This window comes from Amblyomma americanum, chromosome 5, assembly GCF_052857255.1.
Source record: "Amblyomma americanum isolate KBUSLIRL-KWMA chromosome 5, ASM5285725v1, whole genome shotgun sequence".
NCBI lineage: Eukaryota > Metazoa > Arthropoda > Arachnida > Ixodida > Ixodidae > Amblyomma > Amblyomma americanum.
The window spans coordinates 32,459,986-32,486,022 of NC_135501.1; the positions used below are offsets into that span (position 1 = coordinate 32,459,986).

The 26,037-nt window shown below is 45.3% G+C and overlaps 1 protein-coding gene and 1 long non-coding RNA gene across 2 annotated transcripts in view; one reads left to right on the forward strand and one right to left on the reverse strand.

Annotated features, from left to right (window-relative positions):
* Nucleotides 1–26,037, reverse strand: part of LOC144132371 (uncharacterized) — a 70,601-nt gene that overhangs the window by 3,695 nt on the left and 40,869 nt on the right. Inside the window, exons 2-3 of the long non-coding RNA XR_013314794.1 lie at nt 18,390–18,487; nt 18,093–18,157 (exon numbers count right to left, since the gene is read on the reverse strand). This is a non-coding gene — a long non-coding RNA (uncharacterized LOC144132371). The remainder of the gene's footprint in view (nt 1–18,092; nt 18,158–18,389; nt 18,488–26,037) is intronic.
* On the forward strand, nt 1,999–24,253 carry LOC144132370 (neprilysin-1-like). The gene is made up of 2 exons (XM_077664725.1): nt 1,999–2,298; nt 23,659–24,253. Exons 1-2 carry the CDS (start codon nt 2,236–2,238, stop codon nt 23,845–23,847), a joined length of 252 nt encoding a protein of 83 aa, XP_077520851.1. The 5' UTR covers nt 1,999–2,235; the 3' UTR covers nt 23,848–24,253.

Here is a 26,037-nt window from a genome sequence, read left to right on the forward strand (position 1 = left end):
GTTTTTCTTCGAATCATTCCCACAAAACCCACTTCACACACTGCAATTAATTATTAACGCCACTTTAATTAACGTATTTCAAATCATCATCCCAATTTCTCGCATCCTGAGATGTACTCACACACTGCCTAACAAAATTAAATATGATAGTGCGGACAAAATTTTCCGACATGCTTTTCGGACACTTTTTGCAGACGCGACCGTATCATATGATGCTTTCGCATTAATAATTGGTAATCAGGAAAGGAAAGACGCTCTTTATTTTTCATTCTGGGTGGACATTAGAACTCGGCATCATGGAAGGAAGAAGCCGGAGTCCTCTGGTTCGAACCCGACCGCGGAGGCAGCGCTTCGATGGAGGCGAAGCGCGAAAGGCACCCGTGCGCTGTGTGATATATATCAATGCACGTTAAAGAACCTAAGATGTTCGAAATTACTCCCAACCCTACTCGGCGGCTGCTGCTGTTGGTGCTGATATAGGAAGAAGGAAGAGGAAAGTGCACGGGCCTGCCTACTGGCTGAAGCCGAGCCACGCTCGCTGCCGCGTGCTGAATGTAGGAGAGTTAACACAGGTGAAAAGGAAAGGCGCACTCTAATATGTCCCGGGCCGATCCCGGGGGCAGTGCGATACCGGGCCGACCCGTGCCAGAGTGCTTCAAGCCAAGCACTCCGCCATATTCGAAAATTTTGTTTAATATCTTGGGCCCAAGGACCCGCAGCCGATATTTATTCAGGTATCAGATACACCATCAATATTCTGCGGCAGCTTTTTCTTCCTTTAAATACTACGCCCTTCATCACTTCCCCTACGGTTCGGTTCGGGCGTCCACCGAGATGTGTGGCAATTACTGCGTCATTTCCTTTAATGAAACACCAACCAAAATCAATCAACCCCCCACCACGGTACCTCTATCCCTCATTCTTCGTTCCCTCCTACCTTTCTCCTTTCCCTTACGGCGCGGTATAGGTGTCCACCACGAAGTGAGACAGTTACTGCGCCGCTTCCTTTCCTTCACTATTTCTCTTGAACGACGGAGCGAAAGAAGTTAGAAAGAGGCGCCGCAGGTAATTTTGTCCACCTGGAGTTCTTTAACGTACAGTGACATCGCGCAGCAGACGGGCGTCCTAAGCGGAGCGCGATTTGATCACGCGTCCTCAGCCTGTGTAGACGAATTCGCTAACCACAGAGCTAACTCGGCGGACAGATTTAATGGATGGAGCACATTTTCGGACATGCAGAGTATTCATCAAGGCAAGGGGAATCATTGTCAAAAGACAGCACTGTCTCACAATGCCCACACGACCTTTCGCATTATTGCTGAAGACGATATCACCACGGCCTGCATGAATTGTGCAGTGGACACATCTCTTTTCGTTTCCACAAGGAGGAGTATAAAGCATTCGTCTCATATTCACGCCAAATGGTGAGCTAAATGATGACACCGTTGGCGCGTCAACGCAACTTTACATGCGTCCCTCATAGCCTGAGTCGCTTTGGAACGTTCAACTCCAATAAACTATAAAACAGCAATTTTACACAGCCTCATTTCAATGGAGGCAAAATTCTAGAAGTCCGTGTAACGTGCGTTGTCGGTGCACGGTAAAGAACCTCAGGTAGTCCAAACTTTCGGACCCTCCTCTACGGCGTCCCCCATAGCCTTAGTTGCTTTCGGACGTTAAGCTCCCAGAAATCAAGGGAGTACGAAGAAATAAAAGGTTTGAAATGAGCGCAGAATGACGATCGTAAAGCAAAGAATCTAAACACAGCTTGCTTCCAAGAGTCGCGTTGAGACAGCCGTGAAATGGACATCAGACGGGTCTCGGACGCAAAGAAAAGCTGAAGGACGCTTTGACAGCCACGATGAACCTAAGGTAATTGTTGGCAACAGGCACCGCGAGGTCACCTCTCGGACAAAGCGTGGTACGCCAATGCTCGACCGAAAACTGCTTTCAGCTGCCAGCAGAGGGCAAAGAGCCGTGACAGCCGCGTACCATTTGCACTGTTGAGGTTGGAATGAGAACCTGTCCCTTGCAGTCTTCATTGCACTGTGCCACAGTGCACTTTGCCGCTGCCTAAAGCTGATCGAATGGAATAAAGTTTTTCGCTGGCAGGTGGACCCGCGTGGAAACATCGTGTCTTCGTGGCTGAGCGAGACGGTGAAGCCGCTGTTCGCTGTGCGCGTGCTCGGATGTCTGCCCAGCGGCGAGGCCAGCGTGTTCCCAGAGATACCTGCGATGGAGGTGGCGTACGCCGCTTTCAAACGAGACCACAACCAGAACGACACCCAGCTATCGAAGGTAGGGCGCTGATGACTCACCGAAACGTGACATATACTCACCAGTATAGCCGACTTAGATGCTCGAGTGAAGTTTGCAACCGATTAGAGTGTGCATAGGGAATCGGCGAAATGAACATGTGGCCGGCGTATGCTTTGTGCTGATGAATTTTCCCCATTTGCTCAGTGAAAAAAACACGAAGGCTGTTCGAAGCTGTGCTGCTTTGAGACGGCACTGAAGCGCTCCTTGAACGTTGCCTCATCCAAAGGTTCGAAAACACATTCTTCCGCAGCACACAGCAGTGACAAACGCATCACAAATTCGAGACCTTCGTGGGCTTATATGGACTAAAAGCTGCTGAAAAATTAGTCGATTTGCGTAATAAGCCCAAATGTGGACTAGCTGCACTAACACATCGGCTTTCACTTTGGTTGCGGTGATCGGATACAAAGTTCACGGATGAAACTTGTTCGGATAGCGATAATGGCTTAAGGCTTTATTATGCGGAAATGGTCACTTTCTATTTGACATTCATAGATCGCTGGGAGTCCTCATACCACTCCAGGCGCAGTGCGACAGCAGTTAAGCGTTGCCCCGATGTGGCAGGTGATGCCATCGTGATGGGAGTAGCGAGACCCAGGACGCTTTTCCCGAGCAACCTCCCGCGATTAATCGAACTGTCACTTGTCACAGAGGCAGTTAGCCTCACACATACTATAGTCTAAATGGTGGTATTAAAGTTCTTGGTTTTTTCACCGTGCAGATCCCCCTGCTTTTATATTATCACCCATATATATATATATATATATATATATGGACCTTTATATATATATATATATATATATATATATATATATATATATATATATATATATATATATATATATATATATATATATATATATATATATATATATATATATATATATATGGACCATATGTGACCTTTTCACTGTGCAAGTTTTCACTGGCCCGTTGAGCAACCCTAACTGCTATATATATATATATATATATATATATATATATATATATATATATATATATATATATATATATATATATATATATATATATAGGCAGACAAGGTAAAGAAAATAAGGGGATCGTTTCACAAAGACATGGAGGAAGTGACAGTCACCGAAACCAAGGTGCATAGGGGAATGCTTCTATTTTTTTTTATTTGGAGTGCTGATCAATTGGGGAATAGGACTTCGATTATTCTGTCGCCTAAAAAAATTACTTATAAAGCAGCAGAAAAAACAACCATGCCGCCAGTTTGATCGCAACCGACGATTTCCGAATGTTGCGTCCGGTGTTCTGCCAACTGAGCTACGGCGACGGCTGTCCAATCTGCTGCTCTCATGGATATTTATGTTTATTGCGCGTAAGCGAACCTTGAGAGTGTTCACCAGTTGATTAGAACTACAAATAAAAAAAATAGAAACATTCCCCTATGCGCTTTGGTTTCGGTGATTGTTGATTTTGTCAAGCACTCGAAGTGCAAAACACGCAACTTTAGAAGTGTGATTTCCAGTATGTTTTCTTTATTAAGTAGGCTGAGTCAGGATGGAGTTTAGAACCTGTTCTTAACTCTGCAGGCAAAAAACCCCATCGCACGCCTCTACTAGTTCAAGTGCAGCCTTATGAGTGCGACGCGCAATTTCTAAGGCCGAGTAGGTATGGTTGCTACTCAGAGGATGACTGGTTTTTGCTCATAGGTTTGAATACAGAAAAAGAATACAGTGAAGAGGGTACCGTTGTAGCTCCCTCTCACCTTCTAAACTTAAGCCTGGAAAAAGAGGAGTCGCTAATCTACTTAGCAGGTTAGGTTATTTCCAAATAACAAATAATCTTCATTGCAGGGCTGCACTGCTTCTCTAACGTCTAATGATGCAAGTTGCGGCCTAATTCAACTTAAGAACTACTACAAATCGCACCTGTCGCTCACCAGCTCTTCTGCGGAGGTGGCTGAAGTCATCAAAGTAGCAGAAAACTTTTTCCGTGCAAAGAGCGAGGCAGCGCTATCAAACCGTGTCTGCACATCTGAAGTTGAAAGACCAATGCTAAAGAGTATTTGTGTGCAAAATGTTTTTCGTTCATGTCAGAACATAGTGCCTGAAATCGTGCGTATGTTCTTGAGGGTGCGAATGCAAATCTTTGTTCGAACTGAGGCTTCTTGGAGGGCACTTCACGTAGTGTAGAAGCAGAAGTACCGGTAGGCATGCTGTGGTATCCCGAGTACTGTAAACTATTTAGACCTTTGCTAGTGGTGCACATGACAGCAGTATAGCGCTGTCATCAGCGAGGCTTCCACAAGTAATAAAGACGGCGTTTATAAGGATTTGCACGCGTTGGTTGTCTTTAGGCCGATCAGTTGCATTTCTACATTAAGGGACCTAATATTATATTCATGTGACGGTTTCATTTGTTCACCGACTAGAATTCTTTGCTGTATTACCTGAATGTATTCTAGTTATATATGTCATACATTCATATAGATATTAAAATAGTTTGCGTGATAGTGTCGTTTATTTCGGTTGCTGTACATGAGTGCTATCGCGTGGCTTTTTCTTGTATCACCTGCTCAAAATTTTTGGAGCCTACAATTCAGATGTTTCATTTCCTTCAGTTAAGATATAAAATGTTAATGTTGCATTGATCTGGTGCGCTACCCTGAATAATATAATTGTTCTGTTTTCATGCATATGAAAACAGGTGGCTAACACCATGCAATGATTCGTGTTACTGGGCTCGAGCTTATGCTAATTCTAACCGGCGGTTTATGCAAATATTTTCATTTTTCGAAGCCTGTGCCATCCTGGATTTTTTTCTGCGAGTTTCCCGTGTAGCGTTTAAGGAGTCACCTGAAATAAAAATTGCATCGAGGCAGCTGTGTGTTGGTGTTTCGAAGCGGCTGTGTATTCCATGCTCCAGATCTGTACTCTGGGTCTGGAATGAAATTTGCTTTGGGGTGGCACAATGTTTAAAGCAAGTAGCCGAAAAAGCTGTCAAAACCGTGCCACCCTCTCAGGTGTATGGTTATGGCTCGGGCTGTCAGCTTTTCCAGCTCTTACGAAATAGATTTATTAACGAATTGCAAAAGGAATGATATCTGGGTGAGTCATTTATGTAACAGATTGGAAGAAAAAATTGGCGGTGGTTTAGCTCTCGTTAAACCTGGAGTGACGCGATAGCTACAGCTGGCCGAGTGGAACTTGGTTACGTGACCAACCACGTGATCAGGCACTGCGCCGGGCTGCCGGCAGCTGCTCCGCACCACGTGACCAACCACGTGACTCCGTGGCGGCGCAGCCACAGTGTGGTGGCGCAGCCACAGGGTGGCGGCACCGCCACGTGTAAGGCTCGAAATGCTACCGTAATGCAGCTATCGCTACAATAATGCGCAAACGCTGACCAAAACTTCGCGAATACAAGCTTTGAGCACCTTCTTACCTTGCCATGAATCTTTAGAGCGATGAAGGCGTTCGTGCGACTGCCGCGACTGGGAAATTCTACTGCGATTCCGAGGTTTAACGCCACGTGATGAGCCAGTCAGCAAGGATGCCTTTTAAGGCGGACTTTGATCGCCACCAGGCGAAATCTTTAGTCTATGCTCTAAACATTCTTTGCTATTTATGCTCTCAAAATAACGTCAGATTCCTTATCTCTGTGGTTTCTAAAATAGTACGAATTGTTTCTTCGAAGCTGACCCAGCCACAGAATGGCTAAATCCTTTCTTATCGTGCTTTACAGAGCTCAATATTGCATCACCAGCCAGGTAGCCCAAGACAGCGGGCCAATAATAGAAAGCCACTGGCAGAGCGTGGCCATAAGTAGGCCCAGAGTTGCCAATGCGCATCTGATATTGGCTGTGCCATCATCAAGTCATGGCTATCATGAGCCATGTTTGCCAGAATTCTCCCACTCTTTGCCAGGACTGGCTAAACCTTTTTAGAAACCTGGCTATCATGGGCCATGTTAGCCAGAGTTCTCCCACTCTTCGCAAGAATTGGCCATGCCATTTTCGAAACCTGACTATATGGGCCTCTTATTGCCACCTCTTATCCAGTGTTAAAAGCATACTGGCAGATGTTGCTGAACATTGTTCCATCCATTATAATGGGTACAAGATTGATTTTATTGTCGAGTACCATCTCGGCAGTTTATAATTTCGAACGCTCTAAACCTCGTTTGGGCTCCTGGGCTGGGCTTGTGCCAGTTCAAAAATTTGAAGTTTTAATCATCTTTTTCTTACCGAAATTCATTATTACAGCGCAAAGACGGCACAGAACAAGAAGGGGACACAACAGCGCTGATCTCTTACCGAACACTTTCGCAGTGTATGTGTGGAGTTGGATAAACAACGAATACTCTCCGACTGCGCAGTCGTAGATAGAGGCATAGTTATGGAAAACAAGCTCATTGAAATCGAAACTGTCAGCAGATCGCGCCAGTCAGACGGAGCTCTCGTACAGGAGAAACTAAAGGAGGAGTATATGTCGACGCCCTCGAGGCGCGGCGCCGCGACGTCTGCTGCGGGCTCCGTCGCCGATCAACTGGGTTCTCAGGCGCTTCACAACAATTTCCAAACGCATTCGGAAGCATTCCAAATGCATTTGCTCGCTGTATAGCAATAGTGCTGCTGCCGTAGACTTTTTTTCTGTCCGTTCACTGATTTTGAGTTGTGAAACGACGAGACGGCACTTCGGTGGTGGTCAGTGGACTGTGCATATTCCGCCACAGAGGAACCGGTCTGTCGCGTAAGACCGACGGCGACACCATCCAGACCGACAACTGCAGATCTATAGAATTCTATTGCTAATACTGGGCAACTAGAAGCGGCTGTAACTAAGCACTGAAATTCCCTTTAAACGGTCCCGTAAATTTAGTAATTAACGAATGCGCGCTGGCATGACCCAGTTGTCATGATTCGTGTAACTATATATGGCTTAGCCAAGCCGCTAATAAAAAATACATACTTTTTTTGAAAGTTGAACAGACTTTTCACGGTGTTGCCTTTGTCCAATTTCTGGACATAATAATCCGCCTATTGGAATGACATTTACGTGTTTGAAAGCGTGTTTGCACTCTCTGCTTGCGTGAGTATCTGAAAACCAGACCAAGTGGGATTCCTTCTAAAAAAAATCACATGAGTTTCATTTCATCAATTTTTTTTAATTAAAAAAGCGCTTTCTTGCTTCACTCTGGATAATTCACTGCCACACTGCGCAGTGGGTGTCTGCTTAATGGAGATCCTAAATCAAATGTAATAGCTTAATGCAAGTGCATTCCCTAAGCCGACTTTGTGCTCAATTTTAGCAACGTACAGAAACAAAGCAGTGGCCGCGTAAGTTACGTTTATAAGTTACGCACGCGTGAAATATTAAGCCGCCGCTCCATAAACGCTTGCGATCACGCGGTAAGAGATTCCTACGCTTGCGTACGTCGTTCCCTGTGATCGCGCATTCCCCTGTTTTCCAATTTGCTTTTTCCTTCCTTTTCTTCAGATCGTAATGTTTCAAAATGTTGTTTTTTGGCGCATTTTTTATCTCTAGCTGTTGCGTAATTTGCATTAAGGGCTATATCTCTTGCTGGCGGCATTACTTATTTGCTCGCAATTTAATTTTTTTTTGCTTTCGAACATTACCTTTATTGATGAAAAGCATAAAAAATAATTGCGAGTCACAATTCAACACGGTTTTGTTTGCTTTAGTTTCTTGCGTCAAATTTCCACACCAACCAAAAGTTGGAGGATTCGTCGACGACCAGAGAATAAATCTACTGACAAATGGTGTTAGACGCCTGTTTACCTAGCTTGTTTGCCACATGTCCCGTATGGGATACTATGAAAGTGCCAATTTGCTTGCAAAATATTTTATTTATTGTTTATGTCTTTGTTATTTCATGATATCATTTTAAGGCATACTGAACTAACACACGGCCCCACAAAAAGCGCGAGTGTCTGAAGTCGTTTTGGTGAAATCCATCTCGAAGTTCCACGTTTTTCGCTTGAAAGTTTTCGATCGCCGGACATAGCGCTTCTTCGGCGACTTTGACGCTTCTGCTTTTTCCACACCCTTGCCTTCAAAACTGCTCATGACTTGTTCTCCGAGAATTGAAAACCTCTTTCACATTTGTCAGCCCCCTCTCTCGCTCTTTTGAAGTCTCATATCTCCCCAACTCATTCCTGGACGCGCCCTTTACAAGGCAGCCCGCTCACTCCCTACTCCGCGAAGCGCTTTTTTTTTACTCCCTTTCTCCTAGCTGTGTCTCCCGTGCGGAGCTACGCGCTGCACCGTTCGTGCATCCCCCCCCCCCCCCCAAATATCTTCCTTTCTTTACCTTTCAGCTCGATATTGTTTTTGCGGCCCGAATAGCTGTGTAAAAAATAATGGTTCTGCCCCCTGCAGCCCCCCCCCCCCCCCCCCATGCATCGCCACGACACATTCTTGACTGGACGAAGCTTGCCTTGTCTGGCACGGCGGCGCCCATCCGCACAACCAGCGCGACGAAAAAGCATGAACACTCGAGCTGGCTCCGTTCGTAGTCTGCGCAAGCGAAAACCCACATCTGATACTATATGAGAGCTCCGATGCGGTTCACTACCCTGGCCGGCATTATCTTATTTGTAAGTACTACATATACTTTATCTTGACATACGTTCCGAAATGAATGTTGTTTTGGGAGTAAGTGTTGCTCTGACTACATGCGGCTTTATTTTTGCCGGCAGGAACAGAGAACGAGACAAAGCACTACGACTTTTATGTACCTACTCTCATTGCCAAGTGTCTGGCTTGACGTCGTGCGCAGTGCAGATCTGTCCGAATGGTAGGAACTTTATTTTTCGTCTTTGGTGCCATGAAATCACGAAACATTCACTAGTTTGTGGAACAGCGGGTTTGAATTCATGTGACCTGAGATCCGATGGATTCACGAATGCGCTTGGCATATACAACTTATGCAGGATAGGAATCGGGGCGGCTTTGTGTCCCACTACAGACCAGTCGGTAAGGATATGTGTACTACTTCCGCACTGTTTCCATATGGATGACACACATGCAGGACCAATAGAAAATCTGCAATTTATGGTTAAACCTTTCGCCAAGCTATCTCTCAATGAAAAAAAGGCATTACTCTGGACAGTTAGACAGGTGTTTTGTGTGGTTTTCAAGTCAGTTTCGAATGTGTATTACATCCATTGGAAGCGACTATGATAAAGTGTTGCATTTAAAAACAAAACAAAGGTGTTATGAGTTTTTTCCGTCCATCCAAAAAAAAACGAGTTTTGTTCAAAATTGTTACTTTGAAGTCTATATGAAAAACATTCTACAACCTGTGCATCTTTACCTGAATAAAAAATGCGCTCGCAATTTAGAGATACGTAGTTATGATATTAAAACAAAATAATACATTAATTTTCTTTCATGATCACGTGACTTTGTTTTGTTTTTCACATTGAATATCTTTACTTGAGGTGGGAAACGGCGCATTTAACTAAAAATCACCAATTTGGTACCAGACAAATTAAATTTCACTTTGGCCAAAAAATGTGGTGTTAGTTGTTGCAAATTATCCTGTAACATGTGTGTCGAGTGTCTTCACGCCAACTGTGCCCCAGAAAGTTCGGTTTTATTTAATCATTTCTGTTTTGTCCTGTGACACCCATATTTATGCTCATCATGATATCATGCCTCTCTTTGCAGGCTCGACGCATTGTGAGGTGATCGTGCAAGACCTGGACGAGGAATTTGAGTGCAGTGGAAGGGTTCTTTGGCAAGAGAAGTTCAACGATTACTTCAGGTATGACTGATCAGTTCACTGGAGGACAGCTTCGTTAAGCACTTTATGGATGTCTTATGCCCCTGTCACACGGGCACATCAAAGGCCTTTGAGAATCGGGTCCTTCTATACAAAGGCGTAAAGTGTGCAGCTACAGGATACAAATGTTGCGCCTTTGCCACTAGGGGCCTTGGAGGCGAAGGCGCACGTCCGAGACCTTTGGAGCCCAAAGGCGTGGCCTTCGAGAACCTGCGATGGCAGTGCCATCCAACATCAAAAAGTAAAATCAATGAAAAAAAAGTAGCTGAAGCTAACAATGTTGGAAAACAACTTTTAAAAATATAATAGGAGTGTCTAGTGTTGCTCTTTGTAAATGTGTTTATATTTTATGCCCAGATTTCAGGGCAGTAAATATGTTGCAGACACACCGAGTGCCCCTAGTGGCAAAGGCAATACAGAAAACCTGCTGCTGCTGATGACAGCAGCTGTTGTAGTTCTTTCAAGCAAGCAGCTAGAATGAAAAAAATTGTCTGAGCTGAACGAATCAACAGAATTCCCCAGTTTAATTTTGAAACACTCACCTGAGCCGGCTCGAGCACGCCAGCAGGTGCTAAGCCTCAGCGACTGTTTCACCTTTGGGCTGCACCGGGTAGCAGCATAGCTGCTCCTTTAAGCTTTCGCTCCTATGGTGAAAAGAGGTGCCTTTGCTGGAAAGGCTTTAGAGGAATGCGGGGTCTTGCCGAGCTGCATTGTCCAACCTGAATCATCGGCACGCAGCAAACCTGAATATAAATGATTTTCCCAGAGCCTCTGTCGCCATGGTACTGGGTCTTTTCTTTAATTCCCAGGATGACTGGTAGCAGCGCAAACCATTCTGCGTGCGCTAGAAGCGTGATCCTTGTAACTCGATGCAATAAACCGGTCTTTTTCCTGTTTTCTTAGGCACCGAACCCGGGAACTCCGCTCGACTACTGATCTGGAGTTCCCGGGTTCGAACCCGACCGCGGCGGCTACGTTTTTATGGAGGAAAAACGCTAAGGCGCCCGTGTGCTGTGCGATGTCTGTGCACGTTAAAGATCCCCAGGTGGTCGAAATTATTCCGGAGCCCTCCACTACGGCACCTCCTCCTTCCTTTCATCTTTCACTCCCTCCTTTATCCCTTCCCTTACGGCGCGGTTCAGGTGTCCAACGATGTATGAGACAGATACTGCGCCATTTCCTTTCCCCAAAAACCAATTATTATTATTAGGCACCTTCATTTATGAATATTGGCTCGGTTGAATGGTACATCCACAGTTCCTGTCATTGGGCAGTGGTTTGTGTTGCATGTGCCAATTTTTGAAAGCAGGATACCAGTGTTCGAAAGCTGGCTATGAGTGTTTGAAAGCGGGATACCAATATTCGAAAGCTAGATGCCAGTATTCGAAAGCTAGAAAGCCAATACGAAACCTTTACTTGCCCATGGCGCGGAACGAACTCCAGGCCTGCGTTGGCCGCTCGATCGGCCGAACGTTGGCCCAAAACTGGCCTAAAAGTGCGGCCAATGTGTCAGAGTGGTAGCGCTTTGCGTAAATGCTAATGTAGGACCGCCGTTCATGCCACTTCTTGCCAATGATCGCCCAGTGTTCACCCAATGCTGTTTCATAGAATAAGACATAGGCAGTTAGAAAGGCAAGGGTGTGGCAAACGCGGAAGTGTCAAAGTATTGTTGCAAAGCCGCAGGAGAAGCATCATGTCCAGCGACCGAAAACTTTGAAGCGAAAAACGTGGAGCTTCGAGATGGATTTCGCCAAAACGACTTCAGACACTCGCGCACTTTGTAGGGCCGTTCAGGATGCCTTAAAATGGTATCATGAAATAACCAGAACATAAAACAATAAGTAAAATCTTATGCAAGCAAATTCGCACCTTTCATAGTATTATACACTTGACATGTGGCAAACAAGCAAGGTTAACATGCGGCTAACACCATTTGTCAGTAGATTCATTCGCTGGTGGTCGAAGAATCTTCCAACTTTTTGATGGTGTACAAATTTCAAACATTTAGCAAAAACAAAACAAAACGGTGTTGAATTGTGGCACGAAAGTATTTCCGCTGCTTTTTATCCATCAAGATAATGTTCGAAAGCAAAAAAAAAAATAATTTGCGACGAAATAAATAAAGAAGTCAGCAAGAGCTGTAGCCCTGAATGCAAATTACGCAACCGAAAAATAAAATGCGCAAGAAAAGAACATTTTGAAACATTACGATCTGCAGAAAATGAACGAAAAAGCAAATTGGAAAACTCAGGGGAAGGCGCGATCACAGAGAACGACGTACGGAAGCGCAGGAATCACTTACTGTGTGATTGCGTGTGATTGCGCGCGTTTGTGAAACGGCGGCCTAATATTTCGCGCGAGCGCAACATATAACTGTAAATTACGGGGCCACTGCTTCGTTTCTGGAAGTTGCTAAAATTGCGCACAAATCCTGCTTAGGCAATGCACTTGCACTAAGTTATTACGTGTGATTGATGATCTCCACTAAGCAGACACGCAGTGTGGCAATGAATTCTCTGCAGTGAAGCAAAAAAGCGCTTTTTTTAATTAAAGAGCTTATGAAAATGATTTCATTTTTTTTAGAAGGAAGCCGCTTTGGGCTGGTTTTGAGATACTCGCGCAAACAGTGCGTGCAAAAACGCTTTCAAACACAGAAATTTAATTCAAATAGGCGTGTTATTATGCCCAGAAATAACAAAAAAAGAAAGAAAAAGGCTGCCACCGATTGGAAGACGTTGAAGTAACGAGCGTTTGCTGTCTGTTTTACTAGATGAAGAAAGCGAAGAAGAACGCGCCGCTCGTCTCCATAAACCGAATATGATACACATTGAAACGGGGTGGATTGCCATCATGCTCGGCTACGCGTGCCCGCCGCCTAGTGGAACGATCGTTGCCTAGCGCCATCTATCAAAGAAATTATGATGCACGTGTACCATTATCGAGTTGCACCCCCTCATGATACGTCCCAAACTGAATTTGCTTCGTTTGGGGGGTCAAGATGGGCCTAGAATTCGGCTTTCGGTGCGAAATGGTAACAATTCAATTAGTAATGGCGTGTTTACGTTTGCCTATTATATAATTTACTTATTCTGCATACCTTCAATCGCCGAAGCATTGTAGAGTGGTGTAGGTTACACAAAGCAAAACCAGAATATAAAAGCGCCAGGTATGTAGTGCAAAATACAAAATAAATCATATAGCGTGAAAGGTTAGAAGGCAAGAAAACGAATATAATTTCACTAGAGAAGTAGACCGAAAATCAAAAAAAAGACATGGATAACAATAACAAGAAAACAGCAAAAGGAAGAAAAAAGGGCATCAATAAACCCTTAGGTGACATTACAAAAATGACTGAGCAATGCTTGCCTGGAGAGAGCGTAATCTGATATATATGCGATCTCTGAGGGAAGGTGGTTCCAGTCTTTAGACGTGTTTGGCAAGAATTAATAATAAAAGGTGTTAGTGCGGCAGTTAGGAAGAGCAACCTTGCGACGATAGTCGACACGTGAGGAGAGGTAGCTAGGCGACACAATGAATTCACTATGTTGAGAGTCATGGTAGTAAATTTTTAGAAACAAGCAAATTAAAAAATTTTACGGCGCAAAGACAGACACGGCAAACCGACATTAGACCTCATTAACGTTATGCTGGCTGCTCGGTTATAATTAGAAAGTACAAATAAAATAGCATTACTCTGCACCATTTCAAGAGCATGAGATAAAGTGTATTGATTGTAATCCCAGATGGAGGCAGCATATTCAAATTTGGTTCGGATAAGGGTTTTATAAAGACGAAGCTTTAATAAAGTAGGGGCTTTACTGAAATTACGTCCTAAGTATCCTAAAGTGCGATTGGCGTTGCTAATAATTTGGTCAGTGTAAGCTTTCGAGTTTAATGCGAAAGAAATTGTTAGGCCAAGGTATATTTATGAAGACACGGACTCAAGTGCAGTGTTAATTGTGTACACCGAAGTACAGGGGTAGTCAAAAAATCCAAGGCCGCTCCGAACGGCCGCGGAGCGGCTCCTCTCCGCTATCTGGGCGCTGTTATCGCACGCTTGTATCGCTGCGCTTGTGAAAAAAATAGAGCGGCGTACTCCTGCAGCGTTCGCTCTTCGCTCTCCGTAGTCGGCTGTGGTGCAGCGCGTCGCGGTGCAGACGACCATTCGCATAAAGTGACGCACTATGCTGGCGGCCGTATTTAGTATGACTTCATCTGCTTTGCCTGCGCGAAGACGCTAAACCTATTCATTAACACAAGACTCGAGATGACAACCTGTCAATAACGAAGCAGTAAAAACTCTTCAGAAATACAGGCAGAGAATGCGTCTTCAAACCCTGTTCGAGTGTACTAGGCTTCCAGAAAGTTGAACAAAAATACTGGAAATACTGAACGTGAAAATTAAAAGTTGACTGCTCAGAGAGCCGCAACAGAACTTAGGTGAAGGTAAATGCACTATATCGTACGCCAGGAAACCGAAACGTAGGAAGAAGCACACGAAGTCATACTAAATACGGCCGCCTGAATATTGCGTTACATTATGCGAATGGTCGTCTTCACCGCGACGCGCTGCACCACAGCCGAATACGGAGAACGAACGCTGCAGGCGTACACCGCACCATTTTTTTCACTGCTTCGTTATCGAGGAGAGCGAGAGAGGGGGGCATCACCCCCTCTCTGCGCATACCCTGGAAACACAAGCGCTGCGAGACAAGCGTGCGATAACAGCGCCCCGATAGCGGAGAGGAGCCGCACCGCGGCCGTTCGGAGCGGCCTGGGATTTTTTGACTACCCCTGTACATTCACCTTGTCGAGAGACACGCATTTTTTTACATTTGTTAATGTTTAGTTTCATACGCCATTTTGTGCACCAAAGGGCAATGGTACTTAAATCGGACTGAAGTATTATTCTGTCATCATCATTACGAACCTCGCGATAAATGACACAGTCGCCAGCGTATAAATGCATGCGAGAAGAGACGCAGCTCGGCAAGTCGTTAATGTATATTAGAAATAAAAGTGGCCCTAAAACGGAGCCTTGGGGCACGCCTGATGGACTTCGGTTAAGGGAGAATTACAATCGTTAATACAGACGTACTGAGAGCGACTAATGAGAATATTTTCAAGCCAATTTAGTACAGCAGGTTAAAGATTCAGTGCAGATAGTTTAGTCAATAATATGCTTATGAACTTTATTAGAGGCGTTGCAAAAGTCCAGAAATATACAGTGTGCCTGGGAATTACGATCAAGTATGCTGTTTAACGAATGCGTGAAATGAAGAAGCTGAGTTTCACATGAGGAAGAAGGGCGAAGGCCATCTTGAAGAGATGTAAAAAAGGAATTAGAGTGCAAAAAGCGATAGATATGAGAATATAATATACGCTCCAACAATTTACACAGAATACTGGTCAGCGATATGGATCGCTAATTTAAAGGGGATAATTTGCTGCCTGTTTTATGAAGAGGAACCACCTTTCCGATTTTCCAGCCCTTCGGCAAAATCTCTTGGTCGAGTGACTGCTGGAATAGTTTTGCGAGAAATAGAGATGAATACATTTTGGTTTATATCAGGAACATAGAATTGGTGCCGTCAATGCCACATGAAGAAATTTTTAGGAGTCAATTAATTTTACAATTCCAGCAGGGTCGACGACAATGGCAGGCATCGGAGAAAAGTTATATTGCAGGGTGGTTTCAAGTGCACTTGCAGTCGAGAAAAAATCTTGGAAAACATATAATTTAATGAAGAGGCACAATCAAATGACGACAGGGCTTCTCCATCATCATTGTTAAGTGAAATTGCACTATTATCGCGTGAATGAACACTATTCCAAAATTTTCGCGGACAATTTCTTAACATTGAAAGAAGAGTTTTACTAAAGAAAAAGTCTTTAGCGTCACGCACAGCTTTCAGGTAATGTACTTCAGCCGTCGAGTACGCCTCCCAGCGATCGACACTCTTCAAACGCTTTGCGGAACGGAAAAGTCGTTTTCTTTTTTTTGCAAATGCGTCTCAGAGTGGTTGTGTACCATGGAGCATTTGAGTTAGATCAGATATATTTTAATGGGACATGTGCATTCGTGAGCTCCTTTATTTTATAGCAAAAGATGTTTTATGGTTTATGAGGGTTTAACGTCCCAAAGTGACTCAGGCTATTAGAGACGCCGTAGTGAAGGGCTCCGGAAATTTCGACCACCTGTGGTTCTTTAACGTGCACTGACATCGCACAGCACACGGGCCTCTAGAATTTCGCCTCCATCGAAATTCGACCGCCTCGGCCGGGATCGAACCCGCGTCTTTCGGGCCAGCAGCCGAGTGCCATAACCACTCAGCCACCGCGGCGGCTTTTATAGCAAAAGAGGTCCCAGTTTTCTTGGACACTTCGCTGGTCGAATTCTGCAAGGTACGAGTCTAAATAAATGGCCAGGTCAGATTTTATAGCATCAAAATTTTCTTTTTTGTAATCACGAATTGGTTTTACCACTGAACTACAACGTGGGAGTGAAATGGTAAAGTCGAAATGAAGCAGTGAGTGATCGCTCAAGCCAAGTAAGTAGGTGATAGGAGATACAAAACCTGATGACGTACAAAGTATTAAACCGAGCGTATTACGTGAATGCGCATTATATCTCGTGGGGCACGTTACAACTTGTGTTATATGAAAAGCTGAACATAAATCTAAGTAATTTTGACACTGAAGACGAGCATTTGAGGCAGGAATAAGGGCCAGACCAAACGATATTAGGAAAGTTAAAATCCCCGAGGAGAACAATGGGGGCTGAGGGATATCGAGAAACCACTTAATTTATGGCGTCATAAAGATAGTCAACAAAAGTAGCTGGAGCAGTGTTCGGCGGGCGATAGCAATAACCAAGGGTTATTCGCATGTTTTTGACAGTTCTATATAGAGACCGAGACTAGTTCCAAATTGCTGATAGTAAAGATTGGAAAAGAGGGAATTTCGTTTGATACTGCAATCAGTGTCCCACCGCCGAGTCGAGAGTCTCGATCGCCGCGGTATACACTATATACCTTTGGTCCCTGGAAAATTTCCGCTCTACAAACTTTTGCACTGAGCCATGTCTCAGTCAAAACAACTATGTCAGCATTATTTTCGCATACAACAGAGTTTAGTTCATCGCGTTCGTTCATTAAGCTACGAATGTTTGTGAAGATAACTGGGATGCATGAAATAGAAGAAAATGCCTCACAAGTACCGCTAATTATTTGTTAGGATTTATCAAGTTGTGGCCCGGTACTTGGCGATGATGCTCTAGGGTGTGAACGAGTGCTGGCCGCGGGCCCGTGGGCGCTCTGGTGGGCGTCAGTTTGCTGTCTAGCTGTCTGCGCGTGCACGCTGCCACTTTCGCTAAAGCTTTGCTAACAAGCAGCCTGTCATGACGATGTTGGAAAAACTAGGATTCTGCAAGAGCTTTCGCAAACTCTGTAAGCTTTTTCCTTGCATACCTCTTAGTCGGGGGAAAAATCTTCGGTGACAGAAACGTCGGAGTTTAATTTAGACCGCTCTTGAAAGACTTTATCCCGAACCTTAAAATGACTGAATCTAACAAACACCGATCTGTTCTTGCTTTCACAATACGGGCTGCCGAATCTGTGGGCACGTTCAATTTTTTTTCGCAGTGAGACCGGGATCAATGTTTGCTGTTAATAGGTTTACATTTTTTTTTCAGTTTCATCCCATGATTCAATGCTGTCTTGTACACCGTGAAAAACAAGATTTTTACGACGAAACCTGTCCTCCAGGTCGCAAAGCTGAGACCGTATCTCATCGGTTTGCTGCAGGACGCTGTTAAATGTTTCCTGCGTATGCAAAACATCGCTCAATTTTTTTTAAATTCGTGTATCTAGCCTCAACGTTTGAAAGACGGGCGCCCATTTCAAGAAAACTAGCTACCGTACACTATTGTGCTGCTTTAACATCATTTACGGTGACAAACAAGTCAGCTTGCCCTTGAGTAATGATTGCAGACTCACGTTTCAGGTCTCTTAGGTACTGTAAAATTTGTTGCTGCCAGTCTTGCTCATTGGCGGTACCAGCCCTAGTAGCAGGATGGTTAGGGCCAGGATTACTTTCGACATCGCCTGAGCATAGCAAACTGATCACAACATTACTACATTCTTCGAATTCATCGCAAAAAGTGAGGTGGCATGGACACAGGAACAGATAACGATTGCTAATACGTTTCGCAAACAGTGAGCATGTATTACGAACCGCAAAGAAGCGGATGGGCAGCACGTCAGTCATCTCGGAAACGGCAGTGCCGTACTCACGCCCACTGAAGAGCGACCAGGTGGCGTGGCCCTTTAAATGTTCCGTCGCTGGTGATGCCGGTGCCGATGTCACTGTCGTTGTGAGGCGGAGGTAACTGCTGCCGAGAGAAACAATAATAATAATAATTATTATTATTATTTTTTTGGGGAAAGGAAATGGCGCAGTATCTGTCTCATATATCGTTGGACACCTGAACCGCGCCGTAAGGGAAGGGATAAAGGAGGGAGTGAAAGAAGAAAGGAAGAAAGAGGTGCCGTAGTGGAGGGCTCCGGAGCAATTTCGACCACCTGGGGATCTTTAACGTGCACTGACATCGCACAGCACACGGGCGCCTTAGCGTTTTTCCTCCATAAAAACGCAGTCGCCGCGGTCGGGTTCGAACCCGGGAACTCCAGATCAGTAGTCGAGCGCCCTAACCACTGAGCCACCGCGGCGGGTAGAGAAACAAAGGTGTCCGCGTTGTGGCCGTTCCTCACGTCGTTGGCGATGGTGCACAGGACCGGAGCAGACCGCTTTTTGGTCCGGCGCTGATTTCGACGAATGCCACAAGGCACACAAAGATTTGGGCAGAAGATACGGCGTGTTAGACATGTCAACGGCAGTGCTACACTCACGCCCACTGAAGAGCGACCAGGTGGCGTGGTCCTTTAAATGTTCCGAAGCTGGTGAAGCCGGTGCCGGTGGAACTGTTGAATTGAGGCGGAGGTAACTGCTGCCGAGGGAAACAAAGGTGTCCGCGTTGTGGCCGTTCCTCACGTTGTTGGCGATGGTGCACAGGACAGGAGCAGCGCCGGTTTTTGGTCCGGCGCTTGTTTTGACGAATGCAACAAGGCACACAAAGATTTTGGCAAAACGAAGATATGGTGTGTTAGCCATGTCAACGGCAGTGCCGCACTCACGCTTACATGGCATAGCGATCAGGTGGCGTGGCCATTTAAATATTCCGTCGGTGGTGAAGCCGGTGCCGATGTTACATTTGGTTCTGATGCCAATTTTGGTTTTATTTCTAAACCACAGCCGATTGGATTTTGGTTGCTGCCAAATTCGGTATACAACTGTCCCCGAATGGGTGCTTGTTGTTGTCGGAGTATATATAGCGGAACGAATGTATACATGTATAGCGGTCCCGTAAAGGGACAGTTTTCCTACCCGTTTTAGGATATATTTGGTGGGGGAGGGAGGAAGAGATGAGAGGGCAGAACCAATTTTAAAGGCCGCCATCATAGATTCGAGAGACCGAAACTATGCCGTCATTTCGTCCCCTGACGTGATACTCATATAGTTTCACTGCTATCCACCATATTGGATCGTGACATCATCACTGGCACACGGCAGGTGGTTGTTTCTACAGTGCTATTGTAGATGACGCTACAAGTCTCAATGCGAGATATGCTGTTTTCTAGTTGCAGCCACAGATGGCGATTTCATCTCAGGGTGGTAGGAGACCACATGAAATATCGAAACGTGATGAGTAGTTGCTGCCACAGATGGCGCTGTGATCAAGGGTGGCAGCAGACCCCAAGAAATATCGAATCGTATTGAGTAAGTGCTAAAGCTCTTAAAAGTACATTTTTTTCTAGCGGCTTGGGTAAGCCATATATAATTATACGAACCATTACAACTGGTTCATGCTAGCGCGCATTCGTTAATTACTAAATTTACGAGACGTTTTAAAGGGAATTTCAGTGCTTAGTTACAGCCGCTTCTATTTGCCCAGTATTAGCGATAGAATTCTATAGATCTGCAGTTGTCGGTCTGGATGGTGTCGCCGTCGGTCTTACGCGACAGACCGGTTCCTCTGTGGCGGGATATGCACAGTGCACTGACCACCACCGAAGTCGCCGTTTCGTCGTTGCAAACCTCAAAATCAGCGAACGGACAGAACAAAAGTCGATCGCAGCAGCAATGTTGCTATACAGCGAGCAAATGCGTTTGGAATGCTTCCGAATGCGTTTGGAAATTCTGGGGCACCTTACACCTCGTTTGGTGCGAGTGCCACTCGAAATGTCGATTAGCATTTGACTCAAAAGTTGCTTAAAAGTCGGCGTAGCATTGGTATTAGATAGAATAGCAGTAGTAGTAGTAGAGTAAAGCACAGCGCTACTACTCTAATACTGCTCAAATGTTATGATGTGCTCCAGGAATATGTGCTTTGATCTCAAGGATCACCGTAAAACATTTACTTTAGCCGCGTATACATGACAGTTATAGTTAAACTGACATGAGACAGGCCTATACAGGTCTGGAACTTCTTATACAGAGCCCAAGTCAGTTTTTACGAGTTCGAAAAATTGTAAACTGCCTCTCTGTCGTGGCAATATTGAACGTTGTCATGCTGTTTTAGCAGATGGCACAAGGTTGACCAGCGTTTGCGAGTACACATTTAACACTGGATGAGTGATGGCAAAGCTAGGCCAATACAGACAGCTTTCGTGAATGGCATAGCCAATTCTAGCAAACAGTGGGGACACTCTGGCTAACATGGCCCGTGATAGCCATGATTTCAAGATGGCATGGCGTTAAATGGCAGGGTGGGAGAATTTTGGCTAACGTGGCCCATGATAGCCATGATTTGATGACGGCACAGCCAGTACTGGAAAAACGATGGAGAACCAGGGCCATCATTGGCTGTGTTAGTAATTGGTTCAGCCAAAATCATATGCTCATTGGGAGGTCTGGGTCTACTTAGGGCCATGGCTTGCCAACGGTTTTCCAATATTGGCCCGCTCTAATGTGCTACCTGGGATATGGGCGGCATATGAATCACACAGAGGCGCCAGGCCTTTAGGACTGAAACTTGACCCCCCCCCCCTCCAAAAAAAATTCCTAATGTGCGTTAAAGTAAATCTCGCAGCATTTTTGCGGCCATTGTCGTGCTTCTGAAACTTCACGCGATAACTGACATTTAACTAAGTGAGCGCAATCTCTGCCTTGCTCGATTGCAAAACGATAGAGTCATAAAATTTACTTCCACGAAAATCCAGCGCTAGATGAAATTGCATTTAAGGGAGCGCCACTGTGCCGGAAAATATTGAAGAATTGACAAATTTAACCAGATTACTATGCTAATAAAAGACCTGCACTGTTGAGGAGGATGGTGTTAAGATATCAAAGGCGGTGTGGGTTATATTCAGTAAGCAGTGATTGCTCATCCCGCAAGCGCTCACGTTTAGCGCTTCCATTGATCCAAAGAAAAGGTGATAAATGTGAGTCGCGGTAGAGTCAGTCACGTTCGGTCCCATTCCAGTGGTTTCGTTTGATAAGGGAGCGAGAGAAAAAATGGCGGTGGTTTAGCTCTGGTTAAACCTGGAGTAACGCGATAGCTACAGCTGGGCGAGTGGAATTAGGTCACGTGACCAACCACATGAAGAACCGCGTTATCAGCCACGGCACCGCGCCGCCGGCAGCTGCTCCGCACCACGTGACCAACCACGTGACAGCGTGGCAGCGCAGCCACAGACTGGCGGTGCCGCCACGCTGAAGGCTCGAAATGCTACCGTAATGTGGCTACCGCTACAAAAAGCGCGAACTGACGTGCAATCCCGGGTGCAAGCGAACACATCGGGCCGGCGAGCGCGCGTTCGCCTGCGAAGCGTGCGGTGCGCAGCGCGCACAGCCGGCGGGCGAGGATAATCGAGAAAGAAAGCGCGGGATTGGAGGAGAGTGTCGATACTTTCAATATCGAGGGTTTTTGAGAGCTCTGGTCGCGTGGCGCCAGCTATCAGTAGGACCAGTACCCAGCTCTTTTTTTTTTTCATTCGAAGCGGTGACGCGGCGCCGAGCCGCTGCTAATATCTCATCTTTCTATGTCGCACGTTCTGGCACCAGCCCCTCTTGGCCTCTTCGGCACGTGGCGAGAGGTGGTCGCTGGGGTCGCCTGGCATAAAAAGTGGCAAAGAAAGCTAGGAGCGCTCTCGCTCTTGGAGGAAAGCTAAAGAAAGGTGGCCGATGAGGGACGTTCCCCAAGGCTCCTGTGCGCCTGTCAGTAGAGAGTTATAGCGTAGCGCAATCCGCGATCCGCTACCGTGAACCGCTTCCGCGAGGCGCCACTGCGTGCGCGCAGAACGCACTTAGGGTTTCAGATGGCGCCATGTGCCAGTCATCTGCGTGCGCGCCTGCAGCGTCGGGACCAATGAACGCGTACTCAGTGGTCACGTGTCACTGTGTGAGTGGTGGCCGCGGTAGTGGATCACGCTATGCTATAACCATATGTCAATGAGCCGTCCAAGAGTACCGTACACGTTTCCTGCAGTGCATTTCATGCTTACATCTGCTCTCAACGACGATATAGTATGCGATTTGTTATTATCAAACCAAACAAGGGGAAAAAATATAGTGTTGTTATCCTTCATTTCTCTTTCGGGTTTATCAGTGGAAAATTTTAGTGTAAGCACACTTGGGCTGGAAGTGAAGAAAATAAAAGGCTGTCCTTGCTTTCAGCGATTGTTGGCTTCCTTCATATGTTCATCGTAAGATCCTCGGTTCCCCAAGTCAACTCCTCACTTTTGTCGACTGTGACTGTGAGGCTTTCAAAAGGATTTTATAGTGATGTTTGCAGATCCTTAACGGAAAACACATAATTTACAAGCTCTTTAATAGGAATTGCCGAATATCTTGATGTGCTTCCTAGAAATAATTTTAAAGTGACGAGATAACTGGTCCACTGCGCCCACACGTCAGTTTTTCAATTGTCACCACGGTGTTAAGCTACCTACTTATCCACCTCTTCAAAAAGTGACACTGAATGCTCACAGATGTGAAGAATTGGGACTGTGTGTTCTAAATATGAGGTGAGCTCCGAAAAAAAAACAGAAAAATTTGTAGCGTTCAGGCAATGAATATTCGGTCTCCTAGCTTAGCAGGGTATAGTCGTAGACCAGTTGGCAATATATTAAATCAACAAACAAAAGCAATAGACACTGGACAGAAGCAGGCGTCAACACGGAAGACAACCGCCCTGTGTAGTCCCCTGGTTCTGTACTGGGTCTATTGCTGCTTTTGTGCGAGGCTGCGTCCCGAAGCACTGCCCGCTCATCGTCTGTTGCGTGTCCACTAAAAAAAGGCGCCAAATTGAATCAGTCATTGTGTGTGCGGCTCATTTCAGTCATTCAGGCATTTAAAATCATTAAAAACAACCTTTGCCCGTGGCCGTGCTTTCGATATGGATAGAATGTTGTAAACATTTCCAGTATTTTTGTTTTTTACGACCTCGTAAGTTCTCCGAGAGCATAATGTATTTGCAAGTTGTGCGGCCTTCCTCTGTCGCAGGAGTTGACCGAGGAGAAGGTGTTCTTCATCACCGCCTGCCTCCAGAGCTGCGCAAAGACGGACGCCGACAATTTCTACGGCGGGGACTGCAACAAGGCGATGGCCAACTTTGCTCCCTTCGCCAAGACCTTCCAGTGCCCCGCAGGCTCAGACATGAACCCCATCAAGAAGTGCGCCTTTTTCTTATGAACACTAGACTTCCCCTTTCACTGTTCTGTTTCTTCACTGCGCCCTCTCTTTGGTTCCGCATCGTGTGCTGTATGTGACCAATCTCCTTGGTGCCTTCAGTGTGGAATTCCTAGAATTTTTCATTATGATATCCTTTAGGGGTAAAACTTTGATGCAATTGCAGCCTTGTTTGAGGCCGCATCTGCAGGAAAGCGGTAGCGCCTAAAAGATGTCAGATTTTATGTTGTTAAATTGATGTAAAATATATACCGTGAGTGGTGTATTACGACAGCCTTTTCGCTGTTTACACCATTAGCATTCGTTCTGGTACACTGACTGCGGCAATGTGCTGCTACGAGAGCGCGAATAGTTGATTTAGAGATAAATTTTATGCAGAAGCACGAAAACGCGCCACTTTAAATTAAGAAATAGGCTGTTCACAATGTGAACGCTTATTAATCACTCAGCTTTTGGATTTCCATCGCCGAAATATTTCTGTGGACCCTGATGAACCCGCAGTGACAACTTGGCTGCGTTCATTTCTGTCTTGATCAGTACGTTTACAGGTGACACTGCTGTGAGAGAAATTGCCTAATCAGTGGGTGTTCACTTAAAGCCACCGTATTAAAGGCAAAGTGCGAATCGCCTCTGCTATCGCTCACAGAATAATGGCGATTTATTGTAACTGCTATCAGAAAGCGAATATTATTTTAACCGTGATTACCCGTACCGTTTTTTTTTGTTTTCAGTTAGCAGGATTGCGGCGCTTATGACACTGACTTTCATTCCGTTACTGGTCGTAGCCTTTAGAGACTTGCAGACCAACGTTTTGTCATATTAGAGCCCCAATTGAGCCAGCGTTGATTACTGGGCGCATTGTGCACCGGACTACATGCATGAACTGAAGCTGTGAGCGTTCTGAAAGCTGGCCTTAATGTGTTCGTGTTAACGCGGCATGTATTGTGAGCTTAAATTTAATGTGTGCACAGATTAGCCATTAGAGCATTCAAATTTTGTTACTTGCTCTGTGCAGACCACACAACACATTTCTGTGCGTGGGTTCTCGCCGCCGCTATTTCGTGGCTGCTCAATATATCGAGCTACCGATTAGTTACGCAATAAACTGCGACACTGTTGTGGTGCACATTTCTTAGAGTCTTTCCCTTCCCAGCAAAAAGCTGGCCAACAAGTCGGAATATATATTTAACGAGCCGTATTTGGGACGTTTTCAGTGGTAATTTTGAATGCCCTCTCTTCAACGCTGATTGTAAGGGGTATACGACGAAGTACGGCATTGAACATAATTACCACTACGGCGTCCCTCATAGCCTGAGTTACTTTGACGTTAAGTTCCCCTAAACCAAACCAACCGGTCTAATATCAAATTCGTTGTACAGGAAATGTACAATTGATGAACTATGGTAATTATGCGAAATTACCAGCTGGTGAGTTCTGCTATTTATATAAAATTCTTTCGAGCATCATACTCGGCGATTGAATGGGCTCATCGGATAAATTCCATTCTGATATTCTTTGTTTGATAGAAAAAATGTCGCACTAAATTCATCCTTCCAAAGTAAGGTGTAAAAGTGAATACATTTTGCCTCATGTGCCAATCTTGTGTCTACTGAAGGGGTTCCGATAATCCACACGCACTACAGTCTATGTCGTGTTAAAGGAATACGTGTTAGCGCATTAACAGACATAGGGCCCGGCTCTGAATTTTACCTCATGTGCCAATCTTGTGTCTACTGAAGGGGTTCCGATAATCCATGCGTACTACAGTCTATGTCGTGTTAAAGGAAAACGTGTGAGCGCATTAACAAAGGGCCCGGCTCTGAATTTTGTCTAGCGTGCCAATCTTGTGTCTACTGAAGAGGTTCCGATAATCCACACGTACTACAGTCTATGTCGTGTTAAAGGAATACGTGTTAGCGCATTAACAGACAAAGGGCCTGGCTCTGAATTTTGTCTCATGTGCCAACGTGGTGTCTACTCAAGAGGTTCCGATAATCCACACGTACTACAGTCTAAGTCTTGTTAAAGGAATACGTGTAAGAGCATTAAGCGACTAAGTCCCCGGCTCTGAATTTTACCTCATGTGCCAATTTTGTGACTACAGAAGGGGTTCCGATAATCCACACGTACCACGGTCTATGTTGTGTTAAAGGAATACGTGTTAGCGCATTAAGCGACTAAGGGCCTGGCTTT

Coding starts and splice junctions, on each gene's coding strand:
- LOC144132370 (XM_077664725.1), top strand. CDS start 2,236: ATGGAGGTGGCGTACGCCGCTTTCAAACGAGACCACAACCAGAACGAC. Junction 2,299..23,658: donor ACGACACCCAGCTATCGAAG/GTAGGGCGCTGA, acceptor CCTCTGTCGCAG/GAGTTGACCGAGGAGAAGGT.